The following is a 27,337-nucleotide window of genomic DNA, read 5'->3' as shown; positions in this document are numbered from 1 at the left end:
GTGAAAAGCTAAGCCCCCACTCCATCCCTGACCATTATCTCAGTGCCAAGACAGAGTGAGGGGAAGGTGGGTCCTCGGTGGGCAGAACTCATGCCGGAGATGATAGCTGCTCAGGGTTGCCACAGAAAGACCAAGTTATAAATGCTTCCTGAGCTGCGAATTCAGGTCTTTCCTGTGCAGAAAACACAGGAAGTACCAGCCCCCGACTTGCACACCACTCTCCTCCCACAGACAAGCCCAGATTACAGCAAACAACCCCACCACACGGCCAGCCACGAACAACCACACGTTTGCTGAACTTTTCCTCTTGGGCATAAAAAAACAGACCCAGGAAAGACAACATATGTAGGAAGTTGTTTCAGGGAAAAGTTTTCCCATGTTATTTTTGTCTTATGATGTTATGTAACGAAGGAATTTTATTTAGAAGATTTCTTCGGAAAACACTATAATAAAGGTTTGATCTGAGATAATTTTAGCATTTTTTCCTCCACTCAGACCACCTCTAAAAAACAACAGCATTTAGGCGCTTTGTTTGGTAGGACAGTTGTGGATAACAGTCGAAGAGAGATCATCTGTCTCATTCTCTTGTCCTGAATGTTCTTAAATTGTTTTATTTGTAAGCTATCAAGCTTAGAATTTTTCTGTACTTCTTATCTCCTTTCCCTGTCTTCTGGATTTACTTGGTTTCATTGTTTATTTCAGATAACTATTTTCGTCCTATCTTTCTGAACCTATAATATACCTTTTGAAGGAAAAACAATAGGTTGTTTTTTATTCATTAGGTAAAATGTTGTTACTAACACTTATCTAAGACCAGAAAACATTTCTCTTGGTGGTACTGGGATTTGTACTCAAGGGCCTGTAATTACTAGGTAGGCATTTTACCACTGAGCTATGCCTACAGCCCACTTTGGTACTGTTTGTTTATGCCAGTCCTGGGGCTTGAACTCCGGGCCTGGGCACTGTCCCTGAGCTTCTTTTGCTCAAGGCTAGAGCTTTGCTACTGGAGCCACAGCACCACTTCTGGCTGTTTCAGAGTAGTTTATTGGTGATCAGAGTGGCACATACTTTTCTTCCCCAGCAGGCTTTGAAAAAGGATGCTCAGATGTCAGCCTCCTGAGTAGCTAGGATTACAAGTGTGAGCCACTGGCTCCCAGCTTGGTTGTCTTTGATATAGCATCTCACTTCCTACCGGAGCAGATACCTGGACTGCAATCCTCCTATTTTTTTCCATTTCCTTGATAGCTAGCATGACATGTGTGTGCCAGCACACCCACTTTTCTCCAGAGAGGGAATCTCATGGACTTTTCTGCTCAAGTTTGTGATCTTCCAGGTCTCAGCCTCCTACATAGCTGGGATAATAGGTATGTATTCTGCCACTGGGCCCTGCTTGTAAGACTAGAGAATATTTAAGACTTAGAAGTGGAAGAAGCTGGTAAATTCATCACTTTTGGTTCTCTATGCAGGTTTACCTTTATAATTCTGCTGCTTCCTTTAGAAGACATCAAAACAAGACTATCCAGAAACAAACAACTCAGCCTAACAACAGCGGAAATGGGGCAGTGTTAACACATATAAAAATTTCAAATTCTGAAGGGCTTAGTATTTAAACCTAGAGCACGATTCACCATACAAACCTCAATGCTCAACTACAAAGCCATCAAACATCAACAGCAAACAACAAACTGGCCTTAACTGTGTCCTCCATCTCCGAGGAGTCTGAGCTGCTCATCTTCCTACTCCAGCACCAAGCAGAGCACCCGACACAAGTAGGTCTGTTCAATGTTAGCTTGGTGGAAATGAAGGGCAGTTGGGTGTGATTAGGCCAAAGGTGTCAAACCCACTGAAACTACCAACACAAAAATAGGTCCTCTATGCTGCGTTTTATTTAGGCAACAGATGACAGCAGAAAATTGAACTAATTTCCTAAATGGAAAGATAAAATAGAGTAACCACCGCAAAGGCAGCTGGAAGAAATGTTCTGAGAGATGCTAATGCACCACATAAGCACTGATGGGTGTACGAGAAATAACAGGTAATTGCCAAGCCAGGGAGCTAGGCTGATGGAGTCTATAGGGTAGAGGATGGCTCGTGAAATGAGAAAAATCCAGAAATAGCCAGTTTCCACTAAAGAACAAAGTGCATTTGTGCCTTGATCGATGGAAACAAGTTCCATGTTATAGATGTAAGAGCTCTAGATGTGGGAGTGTGTGGATCATAATATTGTCCCTTGATTATCTTATCTGTGTTTATTTTGTCTAGTGCATGAGTTATATATTTTTTTGCCATCAATAGAAGGAGCTGGGAGGTAGCTCAGTGGCAAAGTGCTTGCCTAGCATAGTGCAACTTTGTGGGTTCATTCCCTAGTACCAAAAAGGGGAAGACCAAAAAAAAGAGATTTTTAACTTGACTAAAGTCAATTAAAGATCCAATTCTTCTCTACTACAGTTCCAGAAGGATATAAGAAGTGTGGATATTAAAAGCATATTTCAACACATGAATGAATTAGTTAAAGTGCTTAAATTGTTAAATGCTCTCTACTATCTTAACTTCATTTCTTTTTAAACACATGAGATGAGTGATTTCCTGTTGGAAGATGGCATCCACTTAGTGGGAAAGGTAAAACAATGCAAGAATTGAACACATCCCAAGTGCCTAACAACCCTAACGATTTCTTTCACTTCTGTGCTCTATGTCCCCTATACAGGTATGCTTGTGTGACACATACACATGGTAAGAACAAGCGTTGTAACATTTCTCAAAAATTTCAGTTACCCTGATTTTTATTCTTCCTGACCTCCTTGTCTCAGGTCTGTGATATCTATTTGCTTTCACTCCAGACTGTATAACCTTCTTTTAATACCATGTATTTACATTTTTTATCTCCTGTCAGCCTCATGTATTCCCCTACTTCCTCTTATTTGTCTTCATCAGGGTGATTCATATTTCTATTACCAAAAACGTCCATCCATTAGTGTCTAAGTACCCATCATTCCTTTTCTCATTGTTTTAGATGGAAATTTTCCTACACTATAACTGGCTATAATCTATGGTTGTTTTATTTTGTCCTGTCTCCCACAAAGTTCCCACTATTTTTTTTATCACTAACAAGCATTGCTTCCTTGCAAAGTATTACTCATTGATCTCTCTTTCTATTGTGGGGTTTGAAATTGTCAGCAAACCAACCTGATTCTTGCTATTCTATTGAATATTGGAATACTGAATATTGGAAGCCATCATCCGCCCTCTTGATTCAGCCGGAAGCCTGTATACTCCTCTCTTGACACTTCACTTCAGATTCTGCTTTTAGCTCTACTCCAAAGCTCTGTATCATCATGAAGTCCTGTGATTGCCAAAAGATGTATACTCTCCAGTCCCACACCAACCCTCATCTCCTTCTATGAGAAACACGACATTGCTCACATAAACTTGTTCATTCTTCCTGTATCAATCCCCCCCCATCAAACTCAGATACCACACTGGCTCAATTACTTACCTGTCTAAGGCAAATGTATGACCATATACTTGTTTCCCCAAAAGCACCTTCAAGAGCAATAAAATCAATGTGCTTTTTCCTTGGAGGTTACCTTAGAGATTGCACTACTACTATATTTTTATATATTTACTTTTTATATATTTACTATATATTTAGCATCTTCTTGAACTGGGTAATTTGGTTCAATAGATGGTTATATTTCTTCACTTTTCACCACATCTTATATTGGTACCGGATCATAAGACCTTTGAAATTGACAATAGGGTTATGGGCTCCATTGTAGCTAATAGAGGACAATAAAGGAAGCCAAAGTTAACAATCAACTTGTATATTATTTTACTTATTCATCATACCAGCATGTTTAAATGCTGGCGTGTTCTGAGAAGTACTTACAAGAGTGCTGCCATCAGTAGCCATGTACAGACCTCCGACTGGTAGGAGCAAGAGCTAGGAGAGAAGAAATACTTCCAATTACCTATGGGTACAAATCTTTATAAAGTTACACATTACATTAACTCGAAGGATAGGGTATTTGTAGTGTGACTAGTGAGTTTCAGAATAAAGAAAACTCATCCAATCACTTCTTATTACAGAACCCAATAAACCAACTCTTTAAAAGAAAATACAGGGGCTGGAAAGGTGGCTCAGTGGTAGAGTGCTTGCCTTGCATGCATGAGGCCCTGGGTTTGATTCCTCAGCACCACGCTGAGGCTCAAGTGGTAGAGCACTAGCGTTGAGCTGAAGAGCTGAGGGACAGCGCCCAGGCCCAGAGTTCCGGCCCCATGACAGACAAAAAAAGAAAAGAAAAGAAAACAGAGTTTCATCTGAACATTTGTCAATGTTTTTCAAATCAAGAAACAAATCCAAGTATAGGATTAATACACTTAACTTCACATTATTTTTGAGAAGTGAATACATTTTTTGCCCTTTGTGATGAACAAGTGCAGAAGATACAGACTTATTTTGGCCATTGCTATTATCTACTTTCCGAAATGTAACCAATCCCCTCCATCCTCAGAGGTCCCAGCTGCTCATCCAGATGAGCCTTTGTGATCCACTCAGTGGATACAGAAAAACAAATGAGAAAACAAAGCAAAGAACCCTCCTATTTTCGTCTTTAACAAGCAGGAACCTTGTTAAAGATCCACAAGCCACTGAAACTCCTGAAATCACAGAACTGCTTAAACTCCCAGTGCCACAAGTTCAGTCCACATAAATGGTACTGGATTTCTTAACTCCAGCCGTCTCCAAATTTGAAGAATAGACATGATCTTTTAGTGCCAAAAATACTTTATTTACATTACATAGATATGAATAAGACATCTTGTAAAATGCAAATAAAAGAGAAACCACAACATCTTTTAAAAGACTGAAACTTTAGTTACTTAATTTTTTAGTTACTTAAATTTTTTAAAAAATCAAACTCATACTAGAGGAGTAGTTGTAAAATGACCTTAAAATATAATAAAATCACAATCTAAAAAATCATTTCACAACAGTAAAAATAAGCAAATTAATAAGCATGAAAGAAAACTAAAAAAGTAAACATCGAAAATGCTTAAACATTTGTAGTAAAAATAAGTACAAATAAGACAGTAAGATGGCTAGGAAAAAATAAGCACTGAAATTCATATTTGTGGAAGTGGAAAGAATAGATTCACCTGTTGCTGGGATGTCAAATCATTACAGCCTAGCTGGAGGGCAATTTGTCCTGGCAACAATTATAATTAGTACACACTTGAGTTTCTACTACGTGCCATGATCTGGGCTTATGTTGACCACGCTGAATATGAGAAGAGTACTGTAATATGTCACTAGTCTTTAAATTTGTATTCCATCAGAAAACATGATATTATGTCATTTGCAGGAAACATGAATAGACCTAGATAAAATGATGGTAAGTGAAGTAAGTCAGGCCCATCTGCAGAAGGGAACACTAAATCCTACAGACATATGTAAACATGCACAGGGCCATATGCATTTCTGCACAAATATACCAACTAAAGTATGGTATATGCAGGGAAGAGTCTTAACTCCTTTGAACAAGTGCCAGTCTAATGAAAGGGGGAAATTGAGGTGTGTTGGAGTGGAGGTAGAGTAGACAAAGGTAGAACAGAGAAAGGTTGAGCGAACACAATATAATACTCAGTGTATACTTTGTGAAAGTGGAACCAAGTAAATCAGGGGTAGCTGGGGTTGGAAGAGACAGAGGGAAAAGAAGGAATGGCACTGATCAAGATGCATTGCACCATAAATTGACATATTGAATTGAAACCACTTTTGACAACTACCCAAAGATAATTATTTTTTTCATCTGTACTGAATGATCCCATGCATTTATGTGATAAAACCATAACTTTTCACAAATCCACCTTCATACATCAAAGTATTTAAGGTAAAAGTTGAAATATATTTGCAGGGGTGAAAAAAAATCTATAGTAATTATCTTTGGAAATTAAAATAACCAGTAATTCATTTTTATTCCCCTATGTGTTATTTCCTATGGTAGGCTTTTATTTATAAAATAATATTACTGAGATACTATTATAAATATTTTATCAACTCTTTATACCAATGTATTTTTAGCACCTATTGATTGGGGGAATATATTATTAGCAAAAGCTAGATGAAATTCAGCAGTCCTTTTAGGTAAAGATAGAGATGTAATGAAAAAGTTAACAGTATGCACTGTTAATTGAAATAGAATAGGCTTGGATTTCAGTCTGGTGACATAGTAAGTGAATGAAACCTTATGCGAGTAATTGATACTTTCATTCCTCAGATAACCACCCATGAAATGGGATGACAGTCTTTCTTAAGTTTGATGAAATGTTCAAGAAGGCAAATCTTCATAGCACCCATAGCAAGATCTCAGACAGAACCAATTCTCAAGAAATTATTTCATTATTGTAAAATACATTGAATCCTTTAGCACTTATTAAAGATGAATCACCTATAAAGAATCCCTATAGAACCCTTTCTCCCACAGATGACCAGTTATCTTTCTAATAATAATGCAATGGCTGATTTTATTCAATCAAACCCACTGAAGACTTTGTTGTACCATGCCATATAATTGTCAGTCACCTTAAGAAAATATATGATTAGGAGCCCCACTTCTTTTTTTCCTTTTTATTAACTATACAAAAGATATTAGCCTGACTTCTTAGAAGAGACAGTGTGGACAATTTAGATAAAGAAGTTGGTCAATTTAGATAAGGAAGTTAGTGAATGCTCTTGCTTTCATCCTCTCTCTTACAGTGTCCACTCTACCTGAGCTTCCTACTGGAGGCACCAGCTCTCTTTGTCCTGGACCCCAGCAAGAGCATCTAAGCCAATATCCCTGCTTTGCCTCTGGCCCGGGGTGACGTTCATTTCAATGGACTTTTCATCTCTTTCCTTAAACCCCTACAGTGGCCACAAGCTTTGAAACAAGGATGAAAAATCCTGAAAATTTGTTCCAAGATAAGTTTAGTACCATCTCTTCTTAGAAAGTTTCAGTGCTTCTTTCTCTTTATTTCCCTGCCTAGTTAGCCTTTTTAAAGAATCCTTAAATGTATTTCTTTTAGAAGTGGTGCTGTGGCTCAAATGGTAGAGTGCTAGCCCTGAACACAAAAAGGCTCAGGGACAGCACCTAAGCCCCGAGTTCAAGACCCAGGACTGGCAAAAAAAAAAAAAAGTACTTCTCCTAATCTCAGTACTTGAATATACAATTTTCCCCAATAGTCCCTTCCCCAAAGGACTTACACCATCTGATCTGTGTGTCACTTAGTCAAGAAAACCTTCCTTGATCACAGTGAGAAGAAGCACCTTTTATATGCTATCACCGTACTTTCCTTTATCCATAGATGTGCTTATCATTGTAGTGACTTATTAGTTTGCAATTGGTTCTTTACCAGTTGATTTCCGACTGTAATATAATCTCCTGTGTCCTATTACATCCATATGTATATTGCTACGTCCCTAGTCTTTGTACACAAGGTAATTCAATAAATATTTGCTAAAAACAAATTAAAAATCACCAAATTATGAGTTTCCATATAGAAACCTATAACTTCCCAAATTACATTTTCTAGACTATTACAACAATAAAACTCAGCTTCCCAATCTATAGGATATGAAAATGAAACTACATGAGACTTCCTTCAGTCAAAGAGTAAATGGACAGAAACACAAGGCAGTGGCTGACCTGTGGGAGTGAGGCTAGATTCAGAGGGCCAGGGAGAGAGCAGGAATAGATGTCCTTTACACAGCGGCCTCTGAGCATTTCATTCATGGTATTGGCCTTCCACTTCGTATTTTGAAGTAGTTGACACAGCCGTAATCAGGAAGAACTGAGATGAGCAGTACAAATGCATGTGCTCCTTGCCAACACGATGAAAACCAGCTTGGATATGCAGGTTACATGGTACATGGCAGCATATTACCATGACCTGAATATTTAATATTTTATAAATAGCAATTTGTGTTTTTAAAAAAAAGAAGATGCTAGAAAGTGTTTTGAACATTGCTATTTTGGGGACTCCCCAATCTTTTCTGAAAGCATCAGTTAAAACAAGATGCATACAGGTCAAAGGTAATGGAAAACAATAATATGCATTTGGTATGGGTTGAGAAAGACTTTTTGTGTTTTGTTTGTTTGTTTGTTTGTTTTTTAGGTCAGGTCATGGGGCCTGAACTCTGGGCCTGGGCGCTGTCCCTCAGCTCTTCAGCTCAAGGCTAAGGCTAGCGCTCTACCACTTGAGCCACAGCACCACTTCCGACTTTTTTCTTTTTGCTTATGTGGTGCTGAGGAATTGAGCCCAGGGCCTCATGCATGCAAGGCAAGCGCTCTACCACTGAGCCACCTTCCCAGCCCTGAGAAAGACTTTTTGTATTCCTAGGAACTTAAAATTGAATAAGAGCAGTGAAAAAAAAAAACCACAATAAAAGAGATTTCCAATTCTTTGCCTTCCACAAAATTAAAGAAAAATCTTCATGAACTTCCTGTTGCCCATTAAAAGTAACTGTGATAAATTACTAAGTGATATTTGTCAGATGGCAGATTTCAAAAGCATTCATAAGGTATGCTTTGTCTATGTAGTAGGTAATATATAGTCTATTAAAATACCTTTCTCTTTCACCTAACAGTACTAGTCAAAATATGCAACACATTTATGTTTGTTGAATTATATATCAATAATTATGATTACAACTCCAAGTAATTTTGGCTTGCTTAAATAATTATACTATAACAAAACTTAATTGCCATTTAACTTGTATGCTTGACAGAATTATCAATAGAAGACTTTTTAAGGCATAAATGTATGCAATGGACTAAAAATCCAACTGAGACTGGAATAAGTCTCAGCAGGAGAAAAGAGAATAATGTAAAATTTATAATCCCTAAAGATTACTTTTCTTACAAAAATTATGGAACATATTAATTTTCATGGTATTTTTTCTGCATAGTTAATGATCAAGATTTATGATGTACCACAAACCTTGACTTTTCCAGCTATATGTAAGATGGAAACCTTAGGTGAGAAATAGAATGCATAAAGGGATGTAGGTGAGTTTATGAGTTTGCCACCTAAAATTACGCTTTAGGACTGCTGCCCTAAAGCATGTGGAGGGCAGACAAAGAGATTCATGCTTGAATTTCAACTGTGCTACTTGCTAAATGTGGCAGCTTATGAAATGCACTTAATTTCTCTGACTAGCACGTATCTCCTCTATTAAACAGAAATCATTATAACCAACTCATAGAAACCATAGTGTTGGTTTGCTTTGGGGTTTTTTTGTTTTGTTTTTGGGGTTTTTTTTAAGAAAACTAAGTGAAATATCACATGGAAAACACCCAGGGCACAGTGCCTGCTCAATAAGTGGTAGCAATTACCTAGAATGGGAGCAATTACCTCCAAATAGCTTTGTTATACAAAACTATTCTTCCAAGTGGAATTAGTACACAGCTAAGAGGTTTTAAGCAAGTATGATAACAGGCTTCATCTAATAAAACAGCTTTCACGCTTCAACATGGATGAAACTCCCTAGCTGGCTCTCACAGTGACATTTAGATTTTAAGGAAATAGTTTTCTCATCCATATTTATGGCAGCAACCTTCTTTAAAGATCAATTTCACATCAATATGAGATATCGGCAAGCCAATGAAGTCACCACATGACATGACAAGTTTATGACATGAAATACGTGCATGGGGGGAGGTTGGGGGAGGGGGGCGGGGAGATGGGAAGGGATGGGAAGGGATGGGAAGGGGAAACAAAGGAGGAGGCAACAATGCTTGATAAGAAATGTACTCATTACCTTGCCCATGTAATTGTAACCCCTCTGTATGGTATTTTCACAATAAAAAAAAAAATACGTGCATTACTGATAGTCTCTACAGTTGAAAAATAGAAAACATATTTCATTACCTAATGAATAAAATACTTCACTTCCAAGAGATTTCTCTTCACAGAAATGAATGGTCATTCCAGTTTGAGGCACAAACAAAATATTTTCTTCTTAGCCAGGTGACAGTGGCTCACACCTCTAATCCTAGCTATTCAGGAGGCTTAGATCTGAATATTGAGGTTCAAAGCCAGCCCAGGCAGAAAAGTCCATGAGACTGTTATCTCCAATCAATGACCAAAAAGCTTGAAATAGAACTGTGGCTCAAGTGATAGAGCACGAGTATGGAGCTAAAAATCAAGGGAACTCACCCAGGCCATGAGTTCAAACCCCCATACCCACACTAAAATAAATAACAACATAAATAATACTATTAATGCCCACAGATTAAATAAGAATCTGCTTATTCTCTTAAATCTCAATGCTAACAGTTGACAGAACCATAACAGAGTAAAAAGTGGTTTTATAGAAAGTCTACTAACATAGAAAAATGATGTGCATTGTTGGTAATCCAAAAATCAAAGCTGCAGGAGGCATAGAAACCTCTGAGCTTTCATGGGGTCATCATCCACAATCATAGAATGCTCAGGGCAGTAGCAAATATGCACCTTAAGTGACAAGAGCTGCTTGTAAGCAAGCACCAGCCACTACATAATTACCCATCATGCCATGCCATGGAAAGCAGGAGAGAAAATCCATCTCAGTTCATGTCTAAAAGCATGGGACCTGAAACAATCCATTCGTTTTGCCAATTAGCAAGAGATTCCTCTGGTCACGCAGAGCAGACTAGAAGGAAGCGAACATTGGATGCCCTCCCCACCAGTAGGTGGGTGCACAGGGATTGGGGGAGGGGAAGAGTCTGTGAATCTCTCCAGGGAATTTACAGAGGGGGAGGGGGACAATGGCTTTAGCCAAATTATTTCAAGGTTGGTTTTCATGTTCATTTAACTCTCTCGTCCTAATTTCAATCCATTTTTTTCTACTTAAGAAAATTCTCCCTTTTTTAAAAATTATCTTCCCCATTCATTTTGTCCCATTTCTTCCCTGCTTTCTCCACTTTGACAGTGAACTGACAGATGGTTTTTAAGAACCACAGCTTCTTTTTAAAAAATTTTAGAAAAAGGAAAAACTGTGATGCTTAAATTACTCTCTTTTCAACACCATTAAAATCCTGGAATCCATCATCTAAGATGATTGGCAGGCTTTTCCTTTCCTTCTCCTTCACAGAACCCAGAGAAGCTGTCAGTCCTGACAATCAAGGCTCAGACATACAAATTCCACAAATCTAAGGGTGGTAAAGCTGCCTTTCACTCAGTGTCAATCTTTGCCCCAAAAGACCATTCTACCATAGTAACAACCAGGAGGCAAATTGCAAGAAATCTCCAACAATATGCCAGACACAGGTGGCTATTGGTCACATTGTATGGGCTACTCTTCTTAGCTGCTCAGATACAAGGGTCTATTGCTCTTCTGTAGGCTTCCAGAACCCCAGATTTTTAAGACCCCCAATCTACGTTCACACCATACTCTTAGGCTGAGGCAAATGAGGACCTTCCACAGGCTGCAGCTCAGCAGATGCTTTTCCAAGCAGTCATTTCCTTTGCCAATGAGTAGGGTTGACCAGATGTCTGGAAGTGCACTGGTAGCCATTCTTTATGGAATTGATTTTGTTTTATAATGTCTTAAGTCCTGTGATACTAGTTTGATGAGCCATGATTCCTACTGGTCCTCCAGAATGGGACTAGTACTTATTTATTTAGGCAAGAATTCCCCTAAAACATATTCCCCAAACACACACATACACACACACTCACACACACACACGGGGCAGCCCTTTTTCACCAATGCATATAAACCTCTACTCTCTCCTACAAGAGCTCTAGATCCCAGAAAATTGGAGGAGTCAGTTATTCTCAGGTCCAAACTGTGTGCTTAGGTCCAGTCAGGGGTTTGTGATGAATTAAAGGTTTATCTTCAAAGGTGCATACTGGTCCTGAACTCCAGATCAAATAAGGGAGAGTCAGCAGGTGCATGATGAGCTGACAGGAGAGACTGTTAACTCAATCCTCAACTATAAGCCCCACACAGTCTTCTCCATGAGCACACCCTGGTCCCCACTGAGTCTTTACCAGAATGGACCCTCAGTATCAAGCTCTAATCTCTGAGTTCACCTCACTGCAGCCTCTTAGGTCAAGACCAGACACCATGATCTAAGATAGGCTAAATGTGGTGAACAGCCCTTAGCTTCCTGAAATTTGTCTCCCTCCCTTACTTCCACATCCATGGTGATCATGTTTTCTCTTGGCAGATGACAGTGTGTTTCTTCTTGATGAAACTTGGGCAGTGTGTGCACTGCTCTGAGGCCTCCAGTCATTTTAATTCTGCCTTTTATCAAGCTACATTTGGCTCAATGCTCTTTCCACAAAAGTGAATCAATATCCATGCCCTGCTCTCCTCCCCATGACCAGGGATTCTGCAATAGAAACATCACTGGCTAGAAGGAAGCCAAAACAAGGAAAACATTTACAATATCTACTGATGATTTGTCCATATTGCTACGAGTTGAGACCAAAATTCTTTCTCTGGCTAGTTCTTTTTATAGGAAACAACACTTTCACAGACATTATGATTTTCTAAGCTAGTAAGACAATAAAAGTAGTGACAATCTGGAGCTAAACTACTTGCATGATCATGGGAAAGGCTGCCTTTGTTAAGACTAGTTTCTTCTCCTGGAAGCTTCTAGAACCCCAGATTCCTGAGACTATCAGAATGACAGCTGTCAGTTTTCAGTCTTCACAGCAACTCTCTAAAATAATATCATCTATGGCTTCATACTAGATATATGTATGTGTGTCTATGTGTCTATGTGTTTGTGCTATTACCAGAGCCTGAACTCAGGGCCTGGGCACTGTCTCCTGGCTTTTTTACTCGAGCTGATACTCTGCCACATGAACCATAGCTCTACTTCCAGCCTTTTGATGGTTAATTGGAGATAAGAAAGTCTCATGGACTTCTCTGCCTTGAGTGGCTTCAAACCATAGTCCCTACATCTCAGTCTCCTGGGTAGGTAGGTTTACAGCCATGGATTGCCAGTGTCCATATGTCCTAGCAAGTTATACAGCTAGAATTTGCATTCTGGCCTTCAACTTTGAGGCTCAGTTCCTTTCTTCACCAGCAGCTCAACCAGTTAATAATCTTGGCCTTTCCTACATCTCTTGAGCAGCATACTAAATTTTTCTGCAAATAGTATAGCTTTAAAAAAAATATATCTTCTGACTTACGTTGACCTCACCTCAACTCTGGGACAAGTTAGAGTGGGCAGACTATTTGCCAAATATAGACAAGTGAGAAGGTCCCTAATGAAGTCTCATGTGGCTGCCCAGAGGGCTGATATGTGGGCTGGAATGCCAGCTGTCCCTGGGTGTCAAGAAAGGGTACCAGGCTGGCCATCAGGGTGCTCTGCCTCTAGAAAGAGGCACTGAGGAGCCCCATATGGCTTGCTCTGCAAGTTCACAGCCCTGCTGAGGCTTCATTCAGAACTAATATGGGGCTGACTTTCCAGCTGGAACACTGAACAGCAGGATATTAAGGCTCTCACCCTGCGAGAAGCACAGGCACAGGATCTGAATTTCCATTCACTCACAATTGAGTGTTGTTCCTCCTACATTTCTAAAGCAAGAATGAGACACATGACCAAGACACCCCTTTTCATTCTTCAAGAAGAAGCATTCTGTTAACGTACAGTCATTCTTAACTACCTCTAAAAAGTGAGATGTTTTCTAATACAATCCACATGATCTAATGCTTTCTGGAAGAGATTAGCTTTCCCTGAAATCTTAACATGTATGCGAAGAGACACCTAGTGGAAACACCTGTAAGTACAGCATTTTGCTTGAGACTATAGATCACAAGCATCATTCCGATTCCACAATTATACATCTGTATGATTGCAGTGAGCATTTCTTGAACTGCTAGAATCATGAACCCAGAAGTTATGGTGTGATATTTCTCAGGGAAGTGTTTGTTCATCCAAATAGGCCTTGGATGGAGTGCAGAAATGACAGAGCTGAAATGACAATGTCTGTCATTGGTCAACCACATCCCTTCATCTTGCCCTGAACGCATGTGCTTCTCACTGTGTGTGTGAGAGAGAGAGAGAGAGACAGAGAGAGAGACAGAGAGAGAGAGAGAGAGAGAGAGAGAGAGAGAGAGAGAGAGAGAGAGAGAGAGACAGAGAGAGAAATATTTTCCATTTGTCGATGGGTTGTTTTATTCACGCATTTAAATTAGGTAAAGCCAAAGACATTTCTTTTCCAGCGGGCTTCCTGTGGTCTGCCCACTCCCTTCCCATCACCTGCTCCTCCCCTCACCCACTCTGTGCTTTTCTTTACCTTCAGCTTTATCTGCCTGTCAGTTTCTGCCCTGGATCACTTCCTCTAACCTCAGAAGTGAAAGTCTACTGGCACAAAATGTAAGGAGTTGGGTTTTTTTGTTTCCTTATCCCAATGGCTGAAATAGGGTTATTTCAAAATTTAGATTAGGAATTGGAGGGGTTTTTTGGTAGTTTTTAAATGTTCTATATTTTTAATACATTTTTGTTGTAAAAATACAGTACAGAGGGGTTCCTTACATGAGCAAGGTCATGAGTCCATTTCCTATCAAGCATTATTGCCTCCTCCTTTGTTTTTCCCCTACCCTCCCTTCCCTCCCACCTCTACAACTCCACTCCCCTCCCCCTTCTACCCTCTCCCTACCCAAATTGTAAAGTTCGTTTTTCAACATAGTGTCTTGTACATCTCATTGTTACAATAGGTCAACCTGTATCCCTATTTAAGCATTTTGTTTTTTCCCTTCCCCTCCCCAAGCTAGAGAAGTGTGTATACACGTACTTATAATGTACCATGTGAATTTTTTGTTTCTTTGAATGTTCCTCCCCCCACGGTATAACCCCTGTTTTCACTGTATTTGATGTCGGTGCCCTGTATCTTGTATATACAGGAATTGTTTTTTAATGAAGTAGATATTTAATTATAACTTCATCATAATTAAATGAGGCTCAAGCTCAGTAAGATATTATTTGCTTGGTTTTGAGAAAAAGACCTGAATGCTTCAGGATGCTTCAGAACTCATAGTTTCAAGAGATCCTTTGACTTCTGCCCCCTGAGCAGCTGGAACTGCAGGTCATGTCACCATGCCCGACTTAGCTCATATGACTGGATTGGGTTGGGTTGGGTAGAACTGGATGACTTTGTTTTTTCTTGGTGAGATAGTTATTGGTGTTTACTGTCCATGCTAGGTGAGCACTCCTGCTGAGCAACCTCTCCAGCCCTGCTCATAGGACTTCAGATCTGAAAGAGGGCATGTGTTTTTAGTACAGGCAGACTGATATTTAAAAGTCTAAGTATTATGAGACAGACAAGGCCAAGTCTTTGGGTTGGACCCAGGAAATGCAAAGGCTTGTAGAGAAGCTCTGGAACCCCAAGTTTGCAGATATGCAAATGACAACGTGATCTTGGATATCAAACTTCCAGTTCCCACCTCCTCAGTCAAAGTCATGTAGACCAAAGATGAACTGTCAAACCTCATATTCTAATTATTTTCATTTTCATTTCTCATATTCTTGAAGGTTCTCACTTAGTTTATTGACAATTAATAAAATTAACAAAAATTAATAAAATTATTACATTATAAAGTTTAAACTTTATATGTTATTATATATTAATATTCAATATTAATGTTCAACTTTCTATATTATATATTATATTATTCAACATTATATTAAAATGACTAAAAAAAGATATGCAACACTTCTATGAGGAAATCTATAAAGCATTACTGGAAGAAAACTGAACTAAATGAAAGAATATGTCATATTCCTTAACTGGAAAACAGTATTTTTAAGATATTACAGTTTCTTTAGTGTTAGTTTTATTATCCCATGGCCAAAACCATAATCTGCCTTTTCTTCTAGAGCTTTTTTGTTTAGCCCACCATGGTAGATTAACCATCTATCTAAATTGGTTTGATTACAGATTCAAACCAGAGTCACATACTGGGTTTTACTTCATTTATTAGTTGTCTTACTAAGAAAAATTATTATTGCATCATGCTGAGTAACAATGCCTGTAATCCTAGCTACTCAGGAAGCTGAGATCTAAGAACCCAGTTCAAAGCCAGCTCAAGCAAAAAAGTCCTTGAGACTCTTATCTCCAATTAACCACCAAAAAGCCAGAAGTGGTGCTGTTGCTCAGTGGTAGATTGTTAGCCCTGAGCAAAAAAGCTCAGGGATAGCACCCAGGGCCTGAGTTCAATCCCCAGGACTGGCGCGCGCACACACACACACACACACACACACACACACACACACACACACACACAGAGTCATTTTTTCCAAAGGATATCACCATAAATGAAAGCTTGATAAAAATCATTAATTGCCTGTTCAACCACTTTGGAAAGCAGTATGGAGGTTCCTCAAAAGACTTCACATAGATCTCCCCTATGATCCAGCAATCCCACTTTTGGGCATTTACCCAAATGTTTACAAACAAGACCACACTAAAGCTACCAGCACAACTATGTTTATTGCAGCATTATTTACCATAGCTAAGATATGGAACCAACCCAGATGCCCCTCAGTAGATGAATGGATCAAGAAAATGTGGTATATATACACAATGGAATTCTCCATCAGAAAGAATGACATTGCCCCATTTGTTAGGAAATGGAAAAACTTGGAAAAAATTATATTAAGTGAAGTAAGCCAGGCCCAAAGAAACATAGGTCCCATAGTTTCCCTTATTTGTAATATCTAGTATATGTATGAGTCAAGCGGAAAAGGTCAGATAATGTGATGTCAGGAAAATGAACTCTTAGATGTGTATTTTAATGTTTTTTTTCTTTCATGCATGTGTTTCTAACGCATTTATAAGATTATCTCTTTGTTGCTTTGTATGTCCCTCCCCCACAGTATAACCCCTGCTTTCACTATATTTGATGTCAGTATAACTTGTGGAGGAGATGGGGAAAAACCAGTTGTTTAAGGATACAGGTGGACCTGTTGCAACAATGAGAAGTACAAGTTGTCATGTCCAAAACGAGCTTTACAACGTCGGTGCGGGGGGGGGGGGGAAGGGGGGGGGAAGGAGAAGGATTGGGATTGGGGGGAGGGGGGAGGCTGGGAAGGGATGTGAAGGGTAAACAAAGGAGGAGGCTGCAATGCTTGGTAAGAAATGTACGCATTATCCTGCCCATGTAATTGTAACTCCTCTGTACAGTATGTTCACAAATAAAATTAAATTAAATTAAAAAAAATCATTAATTGCCATTCACCAAAGACAATATTCAGAACTGAGAAAACAAGTAAATGCATAATATATAAAGAACTCCTATAAATCAATCAAAATAGGCAGAAGAGATAGAAAAAGTATTACAATAGAATCAAAGAAGGTATCACTATATGTGTGTGTGTGCCAATACATATATGAAAAAGTGCTCAAACTCATCAACAATCAGAGAAATGCAATGAAAACTCAAATGAAATAGCATTCAACACCTACCCGAAAAGTGAAATTTTAAATATTCACAGTACCAAGTGTCGGCAAGGTTATAGAATCAATTAAAAATGTCAAACACTGCTGAGGGAGGAAATTATTTGGGGAAACTTTGTCAATATGTGCTAAGGTTGATCAAATACATATTCTGTGACCTATAAACATCACTCTTAGGTATGTGAGCACCATATTGCCATGTGTGTGAACACTGAATACAAGTGCAAGATGTTTTCTAACTGCTTTGTTAATACAAGCCAGAATGTTAAGAACAACCCAATGTCTATCAGTAGAAAAGGAAATAGACAAGTTGTGGTCTTAGTGCAACAAACTAGTTTGCAATAAAAACTTTTAACAAGTTAAAAATAAATTTGTATCTATAGTGATACAGCATTGATACAAAAAAGTCAGACCCAAAGAATATGAGCTATAGGATTCCCTTTCTCTACAAGAAGAAAATAGGCACAACAAAATCCTGTGGATGTGAGTCAAAAAATTACAGACATAAAAGTGCGACATGATTACAACTGGCAGGGGCAGTTTTTAGGAGGGGCCAAGAAGGGACTCTGAGGTTCCAATATCATTCTATCTCTTTACTCAAGTAGCAATCATACAAGTTAAGTTCCACAATAAATTATAAGCTATCCAAATTTGTTTCCTGTGCTCCTCTGTCTGTAAGTTATGTATCATAGCAAACTTTTTTTTTAATATGAAAACTGCCAGGCACTGGTGGCTCAGGTCTGTGATCCCAGCTACTCAGGAGGCTGAGATCTGAGGATTGTGGTTCAAAGCCAGCCCAGGCAGGAAAAGCCATGAAACTCTTATCTCCAATAAACCACCAGAAAAAAACAGAAGTAGAGCTATAGCTCAAGTGGTAGAGTACTCACCTTGAACTGAAGAGCTGAGGGACAGCACTCAAGCACAGAGTTCAAGCCCCATGATGACGAGAGAGAGAGAGAGAGAGAGAGAGAGAGAGAGAGAGAGAGAGAGAGAGAGAGAGAGAGAGAGAGAGAGAACTGACGATGTTATCTAAAAGAAACAGGAAACAGAGAAAACCAAAAGAGATGAAAAGATGGAAATATACTCGGGCAAACATAAAAAGAAAGCTGTGATAGCAACTTTAATATCTGAAAATATAACATTTTTGGCAAAAAAATATACACAATGGAAAAAGAAAGATGTCATTGATTTCTGTGTGTATGTGCCAGTACTGAGATTGAGCTCAGGGCATAGGTGCTGTCCCTAATCTTTTTCACTCAAGTCTAGCACTCTACCACTTGAGCCATAGCTCCATTTCCAGATTTATTTTTTTTTGCTGGTTGGAGATAAGAGTCTCTTGGATTTTCCTGACCAAGCTGGCTTCAAACTGTGAGCTTCAGATTTTAGCTTCCTACATAACTAGGATCACAGGCACAGGCCACCAGTGCCTGGCTGTCATAAATTTTTAAAAAATAATTAGAAAATAGGCTTTTTATAAATGTGTATTATGTTGCCTTAAAATATACTAAGCATTTAAGATTCATAGAACTAGAACAATAAAGAACTTACTCAGCAGTTATAATACAAGTCTCAGAAATCAACACTTTAAGTAGGACAGGCGACACAGAACTTTAGATGACCTGAATGATACAAATTAGTAAATTCACATTACAAGATTCAGAGAACTCTGAAATTGAAAAACAGAATACAATTCTCATTTCTAACACACATGAAATGTGTTGTTTTTTTTTAATTGACCAAGTACCATATTTCAAAGGAAGTCTTGGTAATTTCAGAGTCAGCTTAACAGAATTTATGTTTGATGGTTATAATGCACTATTTATAGGAACTAGGAATCAAGACTAATTATGCAATGTCTGTATGTCTGGGGGGGGGGGGAATCTCACACTACCAAAAGTTTTGGATTAAAAAATACATTAAATGTACCCAGACACTGGTGGCTCATGCTTATAATCCTAGTAATCAAGAGGCTCAGGTGAGAATTGTGGTTCAAAGCCAGCCCAGAGAAACAAATCTTATCTCCAAATAACCAGCAAAAAGCCAGAAGTAATGCTGTGGCTCAAGCAGTATAGTTTAGCCAGGAGTAAAAAAAGCTGAGAGCATAAGGCCCAGAATTCAAAACCTAGCACCAGCGCATGCACACACACACACACACACACACACACACACACACACACACACACACACACACACACACACACACACACAGAGTAATATTTACAATCTACATGATTAAAAGTACATGTGAAAATATTTAGAGACATGACGAAAGCATATTTAGAGAAAAATTTAGACTTTAAATATGCTTATAATAAATCAAGAAATAGAGGCTGGGGTGTGGCTGAGTGGTAGAGCACTTATCTAGAGCACTTGGCCTATCCTATGTAAGGCCCTAAACTGAATCCCCAGCACCAGAAAAACAAAAGAGAAGCAATAATAAAAATAAATAAGCAAAGAGTCCAACACATGAAATTAGAATGATTTTTTTTTAAAAAAACAGCAAACCTAAAGATGAAAATAATAAAAGTAAAAGCAAATATCAATGAAAACTCTCTGGAGAAGAGCAATAAAACCAAAGGCTAGTTCTGTAAAGAAATTTTTAATAAAACAGAACTCCAACAAAACTAATGAAAGTTTTGCTCTCGGATACAAATTAGATACAATTTTTTAATCAGATCAAATTAAAAGTTTTCAGCACTTAAATTGCCAATTAGTCCTTCTGCAATTTTTAACTTCAAAAACTTCATGTGGATACAGGTAAATAAGTCAGAAATAAATTTAAAAATAGAGTATCTATAATTTGTCCTGTAATCTTCCTTTTAAAAAATATTCTTTATCCAAATCTAACGTATTTTTTCATATATTGGAAATAGAAAATCATAAAATTACCCCAGAATTTTTCTAGGTATAATTACCTAACATTTAAATGCTATTACAACATATGAGGACAATTACATACACTCAAGATTCAAAAATCAAGCAAATAGGATGAAAATACTGTTTTTAGAGCTTGCCGCATTCTTATCCTTCAAACACAAACCCCAGCTATCTCAGTACTCAGAAAGGACTTTCATTTGGGCATGTACTAGTGTCTGACTTGCACCTTTTACTTCAAAAAACGTCCCTATTTCTTTCTTTATGGTACTTTCAATTGCAAGCCCATTTGCCCCAAACAAGAGCATACATAGGTCTTAGATTGGCCCAACCATCCACCCTCCCACTCACCCATCCATCCATCCATTCATTTATTAATTCATCCATCCATCAGATATGCATGGCTGGCTATGCCAGGCACAATTTAGAGGCTTGAAAGTACAATACTAAACACCACATACTAAACCTCCTTCCTGCCTTCATTGAGTTTATAGTCCATGAGGTGAGATTTCACACCATGTTAGACAAACAATTATGGACATGAACAGAGAAAAATACAGTATGGAGGAGTGTTTTAGAAATACATCATTATAAACAGTTGTAAAGGCAGGAATGATCTCACAGAACAGCATTTGAGCATAGACATGCAAGGGAGGAGAAGATGGTAGACATGGAAGTACTGATCTAGGTCCAGCTCACAAGGCCGAGGTCCCAAACTGCGATCCGAGTACATGTAGTATATGTGAGGCAAAGCTAGGCAGTGGGAGGGGAGTGGAAGGGGAGCAGGAGGGGACATGGCTGGGGCCTAGGAGGTCAGATCACACAAGTCATGGGTGGTCTCGTGTTATTGCAGAAGACCTCTGTCTTCCTCGAAGTGAAGCAAGAAATATTTATTCCGATCTGACAAACATAGTAACAACTCTGGCTCCAGCAGTAGACCAGACTGAAATCAAGAAAGGGCATATTCCAAGAAACCAGATAAGGCGGGGAGGGGGGTGTGTGAAATGGCTAGGAAGCAGATGGATCAAATGATCATCATTGTCACCATGAGCAGTTCAGAAGATTACATGGCCCAAAACACCATGCGCTCAGAATTTTATCAGGACAGTGGGACTGGAATATTAAGAATGAGACTTATCCCCTGCTCCCCCCCCCCACCTCCACATGGACCCTGGAAGTGTAAATGTGCAGACCTGGAGATGACAGTGGCCATCTTGGTTGTGGGGCAAGAACATAGGGAGGATGGAAAGAAAACAGCGTGAAGCAGACTGGATGTGGGGACTGGGAAGCCATCTGCCCGTGCCACAAAGCTCCTGAGAAATCGATTTAAAATATGTACAATTGATATTCTGTGAACTTTCAAAGACATAAAGAGAATTCTAAAAGTTCGCGGACAAGATGAAAAATCAATTATTTACAAATAAACAAGAGCCCATATAGCATCATTTTTTTTTTCATTTGTAATATGGAATGCTAGAAGACTTTGGAACAAAGCCTTTGAAGGACGAGAGAAAAGAATTATTTTGTTGGTGGTGGTGGTGGTCATGGGGCTTGAACTCTGGGCCTGGACACCATCCCTCAGCTCTTCAACTCAAGGCTAGTGCTCTGCCAGTTGAGCCACAGCGCCACTTCCCATTTTCTAGTGGTTTATTGGAAGTAAGAGTCTCATGGACTTTCCTGCCCGGGGTGGCTTTGAACAGCCATCCTCAGATCTCAGCCTCCTGAATAGCTACAATTACAGGCATGAGCCACCGGCACCCAACAAGAGAAAATAATTCTATACCTGCACATCCATTCCAACCCACCATCAAGTACTAGAGACATTCTTAGACACTGTGTTTATTCCTCAGGTCCCTAGAGGAAAGTATTGCTCAACGAAATACACCAATAAACGAAATTTAAGAAGAAAAGCATGAGACACAGGAAAGAACATGAAACTGAGATGCAGAAAAGCTGAGCATGTAATAAAAAAATTAAAGAACAGAATAAATTAATCTATTGAACCTGTTGAAGTATAGTTGTGATTTTTTTTAATTTTGTTTGAGGTGATTTTACAACCCTCATTGTTTTGAAGTTACACAAAATGTTTATAGTTGTAAAAGGAAAAGGAAACTACTAATAATCCAAATGAAGTCTAGGGAGTAAACATGTGGTTCAAGTATTAGAATGCCAGCCTTTGAAAAAGCCAAGTGAGAATACCAAGCCCTGAGTTCAAGCCTACATACCAGCATAAGAACAACCAAACCAAAACAAAAATCTTTTTAGAAATCCAAATCAAGTAAAAACAAATATAGACAAAAAGATGTGTAAAAGGATGAAAATATTACTAGACATTTTACCCATTGTTGAATACATCTGTCCCTTTACCAACAATTCATTTTATTTGTTCTTATATAAAGTTAGTAAGAAAATGTGAAACTACTTTTACAGTATAAAAACAACTTACCTACCAAGGAAAAACACAAGGAATTTTTATCTGTCACTGTTTTGGAAAGGAAAGCTATAGATAGATAAGAAACACGAGACTCTTACATGAAATGCCATCAAGGAAGCAACTGCTGCTGCTCTCTGCATGCAAACCCCTCTTTCTTAGCTACTCAGGCACCTAGGGCAGACCGGGAGATGAGGACATGGGACCGGGAGACCGTGGGACGGGGGATGGTGCGATGGGGGGACCAGAGGATGGGGGGACAGTAGCATGAGGAGACCATGGAACAGCTCTGGCTGGGGGTCTGGTAGTGAATCCCTTCCATTTGGCATGAACGCTCTATACTAACCTTGATGATGGCCAACCTTGAAACTACCTATTGGCAGTATGGCAGAACATGTACCAAGAGGCATTCCTGTGGAGATACAAAGGTGCTGGCTGTGGAGAGAAGGGGATCCCTGCCCTCTTCGCAGCTAGCATGGAACGGACAGTGGAGAGAAGAAGAAAAAAAGATTGTGGTGATACACTCGTGAGATACTAAGGCTAATTTAACATGCTTTCACAGAGTTTAAACAAGGGCTGCTTGTACCTCATTAATCATTCATGAGTCTTTTCTAGATTTCTTTAAGGCCTGGTTCAAGTTTTCCTGTACAAACTTGGATAAACCCAAGATACTTAGTTTAAAAAAAAAAAAAAGAACTTTAGGTGGAAGGTGATTTTTAATCAAGTAACTGATTCCTGCAAAGGATACCAAACTAAATAAAAATGGAAAGTACAGGCAAGAAGAAATCATTCTTCCTGAGAAGCTTGTTCCCTTTCTCTGCATTTTCTCACTCTTTACACACAGCAAGTACAGAACTTTTTGTGGGAAACCTGCCATGTTCAACTGTGAAAATAACTTGAAAAGATTTCTGAGCTGCCTCGGAATTCTTGGCATTGGATTCTGCCCCTTAGAAAGCGCTATGCATATTTTTGAACCAAAATACAAGACAGCTCAAATTTTTCTCACTAGAAAAAAATTTTTAGCTCATATGTTGACTTGCCCTCTCTGTCATTTTTAAAACTTCAGATTTTGTTTTCGAAAAGCAGTATCTCTATAAATATGCCTTCAGCTAGCCAAGTGCTTCTTTGTCCCCATTCCTCTGTACATTATTAGTTATATGAGAAAAAAATTAATCACCCTCAAATATATATACATATATATGGTCTCTTTTTCCTTCATGCGATATTTTAACACAAAGCTTTATTTAACTTCACTGACACCCTGAATCACTTAGTAACATAAATCACAATTAAGTGGATCTTAGGACTTAACTTCCTTAAACACAGCAAGGAAAAAAAGAGTTGTTTTTTTAAAATCAACATAACTTTGTGTTCAAAATGCATTCATATTAAATACTTCACAACATTCACTGCCCAGCAGGAATGTGTCAAAATAATTAGACAAGCATACTGTATTTAAGAATACTGTAAAGAACTCAAAATAATTACAAGGCCAAGAAATGTAGGTACATGGGAATGTGAACTAAATAGGAATTATTTGCTTCCACTATACAAATTGAGACAGGAAACTATGGCTCTAGTATATGAAGTAACCACCAGATCAGCAAGAGTCCTTCAACGTATTCCTTAAGAACATAGTAAAGATAGATACAGGCTTTGGGACCTGCAAAGACATTTACAACCCCAGTAGCTGCTTCAAGACTTCCTCTTGGTAAGCCCATGACTTTGCCAATAAGAATCGCACACTATAAAATTACTCAATGAGATCTCAAGGTGTGTGCGGGAGGCCAGGAGAGGAAGACAGGAGGTGGAATCTATAGGAGGAGGAATGCGGAAGGGCAGAAGTGGAAAGCACAGTACTTGTTCAAGTAGAAAGCAGTGAATTCTGAGCCTTGTCTTCCTGTTGGCTCCAGGCTGGCGTGCCTAACCACATCTGGGTATAGAAATATGTGAGGATGCAGAGAAATGATAACATTGCTCACTTCACTCTAAAAAGCCAGAAACCCAAGCACTTTATTCAATATAACTCTTTTCTTAATGATTGTTAAATTTAGATTAGTAAATACCTAATTTCTATGGCATAGAATTTATATCTCAGAATCTAAATAACAGAATCTAAATAATCATGAAATAGATTAACTAATTAGGTTTCTATGGTACATTGAGTGTTATGGTATGCCCCCTAGCCTGAGGAAAAAATAAAATAAAATAATAAATTCCATAAACAAATAAATTGCTTTCTAAACAATTCTCCCAATTAAAAAACTATACCAAGAAATGTTTTTCTGAAGGGAAATCCAAATAACAAAACAGGGTTGCTAATTTACAATACTATTAGCTTTCCTCTGAATAATCCTAGCCTAGGGATAAACATACTTTGCCTATCCTTATTTGTCTCATAAGTTAAAACAACAGATTTCCAGGTTCTAAATTTGACCAAAAGAAAGAAGCACCTTCAAAGAGTTTTCAATTACATACAAAAAGTTACCAACTTCTGGGGTCCCGTTCTGTTATCTCTGATCTACACAAGAGAAAGACAATAAGGGTTTTCATGAGATGTCTGCCTATGTTTAGCCACCTATGATGAAATCAGAGCCCTTCTCCATCAATCCCCAAAGCAGGGAACAAAGTAGGAAATTGATCATCACGGTCACTGACAAAGAATGAGCTAAAGTTCTGTCTTACAACTAAAGGAAATACAACGGTAGAATACAGACATCCTTCAACTGAGATCCCAAATCGAAGGCTCTCTGAACAGTAAAGTGAAAATCATGTTCTAACACCTTGGCACACACCCCAGCCACACACTTTGCTTCCAAGCACTTTCAAAGATCTGCACATAAATTTAGAACTCCTATTGGTATTCTTGGAACTTTGCCAGTGGGGAAAATATTTCAAATTACAAAAATAATCCCACTTATTACTTAAACCATATCTTTTTTAAAAATGCAAAAATTGTTTTAAAGAAAATCTATCCATTGGAATAAGACAGTAGGAGAGCATGACCTGTACAGAGCATATTTCAAGATCAGTGGTTTGTAACTCTGTTTTTAGTCTGTGTTTGAGTATTTAACTTTTTAAAATTTTTTTCTCCAACTTGCTGCTTTGAAAATGGACATGGATATAACATAGTAATACGCTCAGTGGAATATGAACACCAAGAGTCTCACCAGGACTCTCAAATTATTGATACTAGCGACACTTGCATTACCAAAATGTGTACTCAGAGTAGACATGTAAGCCCCTGTGTTCTTTCAGCCATGCATATGTTGCTAAAACATGTTAGGATTGTTGTGAACATAAAGATATTCCACTCCTTAATACTTCAACATGTACTTCCTAAGCCCCATTATTGTAATGAAACATAGTTACATAATAATGATCAATCAGGAAATTCCAACTTGAGACAACTTTACTAATATATCTTTTCCAATCTGAAGAAAAAAAGAAATATATAATATGTAATACATATTATACATTATGTATTATATAATACATATAGACATATAATTAATATATAGTTATATATTCAAATATATTTATATAATTATATATACTTAAATATCGTTATGTAAATATATTTAAATATATAATTATATGTATATTTAAATATTACCACTTTAGGTATAGTACTTCTTTGATAGCCACAGAGAATTGGTTCCAGGACCCCCAAAATACCAAGGAGACTCAAGTCCTTTATATAAAATGAAATAGACTTGCAAAGAACATTTTTCTGTTTTAAGACACCACTTCTATTGCACCTAGTACCAATGCTGTAGAAAGAGACATTATACCATACTGTTTAGGGGATAATGACAAGGAAGAATGTTTCTGTATGTCCAAGTAAGTTGCAGTTCTTTTTTCTTTTTTTTTGTCGGTCATGGGGCTTGAACTCTGGGCCTGGGTGCTGTCCCTCAGCTCTTCAACTCAAGGCTAGCGCTCTACCACTTGAGCTACAACACCACTTCTGGTTTTCTGGTGGTTTATTGGAGATAAATAAGAATTTCACAGACTTTCCTGCTTGGGCTGGCTTTGAACCACAATCCTCAGATCTCAGCCTCCTGAGTAGCTAGGATTACAGGCGTGAGCCACCAGTACCCAGCTAAGTTGCAGTTCTTTACAGAACTATTTTTGATGCAAGGTTGGTTGAATCCTGGGATCTGGGACCAATGATCATAGAGGGGCCAACTGCACTGTTAAGTGTGCTTCCTCCCTCCCTTTTGTTTAAATGATTATCCACATTGCTGTAGAGTTCAGATCAGTTCCTTTGCCTGGTGTTCTCATTTTGGACTTGCCTAGCCTGTTCACTCACAGATCTAGATTAAACATTTTTGGCTCACAGCTTTCAATATTTCCTTTCCCTTTTTTACATTAGAAAAGGCATATAATTGATCACATTAATATTTTATTTCCATCACCTAACAACACTAAGTAATTGCCTTCAATAAACCAACTTAGAGTCACAGTTCATAATTTATCTGCTTTTGACAAGGGTGGATATTATCTCCTGAGGCAGACATTTCCAAATTATCTTTTCTTTTTGACTAAAAATATATCCAAGGTCATGAACCAGAAAGACTACTTCCACGGCCAGAG

The 27,337-nt window shown here is 38.4% G+C and overlaps 1 protein-coding gene across 1 annotated transcript in view; it reads right to left on the bottom strand.

Annotated features, from left to right (window-relative positions):
• The window catches only part of Ipcef1 (interaction protein for cytohesin exchange factors 1), a 112,758-nt gene that overhangs the window by 63,341 nt on the left and 22,080 nt on the right, over nt 1–27,337 (bottom strand). The window contains exon 2 of the mRNA XM_070010405.1: nt 3,890–3,943. Coding sequence (XP_069866506.1) covers nt 3,890–3,913 — 24 coding nt within the window. The 5' untranslated portion in view covers nt 3,914–3,943. The remainder of the gene's footprint in view (nt 1–3,889; nt 3,944–27,337) is intronic.

The sequence above is a fragment of the Dipodomys merriami genome, unplaced genomic scaffold (genome assembly GCF_024711535.1).
Source record: "Dipodomys merriami isolate MVZ:Mamm:240054 unplaced genomic scaffold, mDipMer1.0.p SCAF_8, whole genome shotgun sequence".
NCBI lineage: Eukaryota > Metazoa > Chordata > Mammalia > Rodentia > Heteromyidae > Dipodomys > Dipodomys merriami.
Note: the sequence above shows the minus strand (reverse complement) of the source record. Positions and strands in the feature narration are given on the sequence as shown.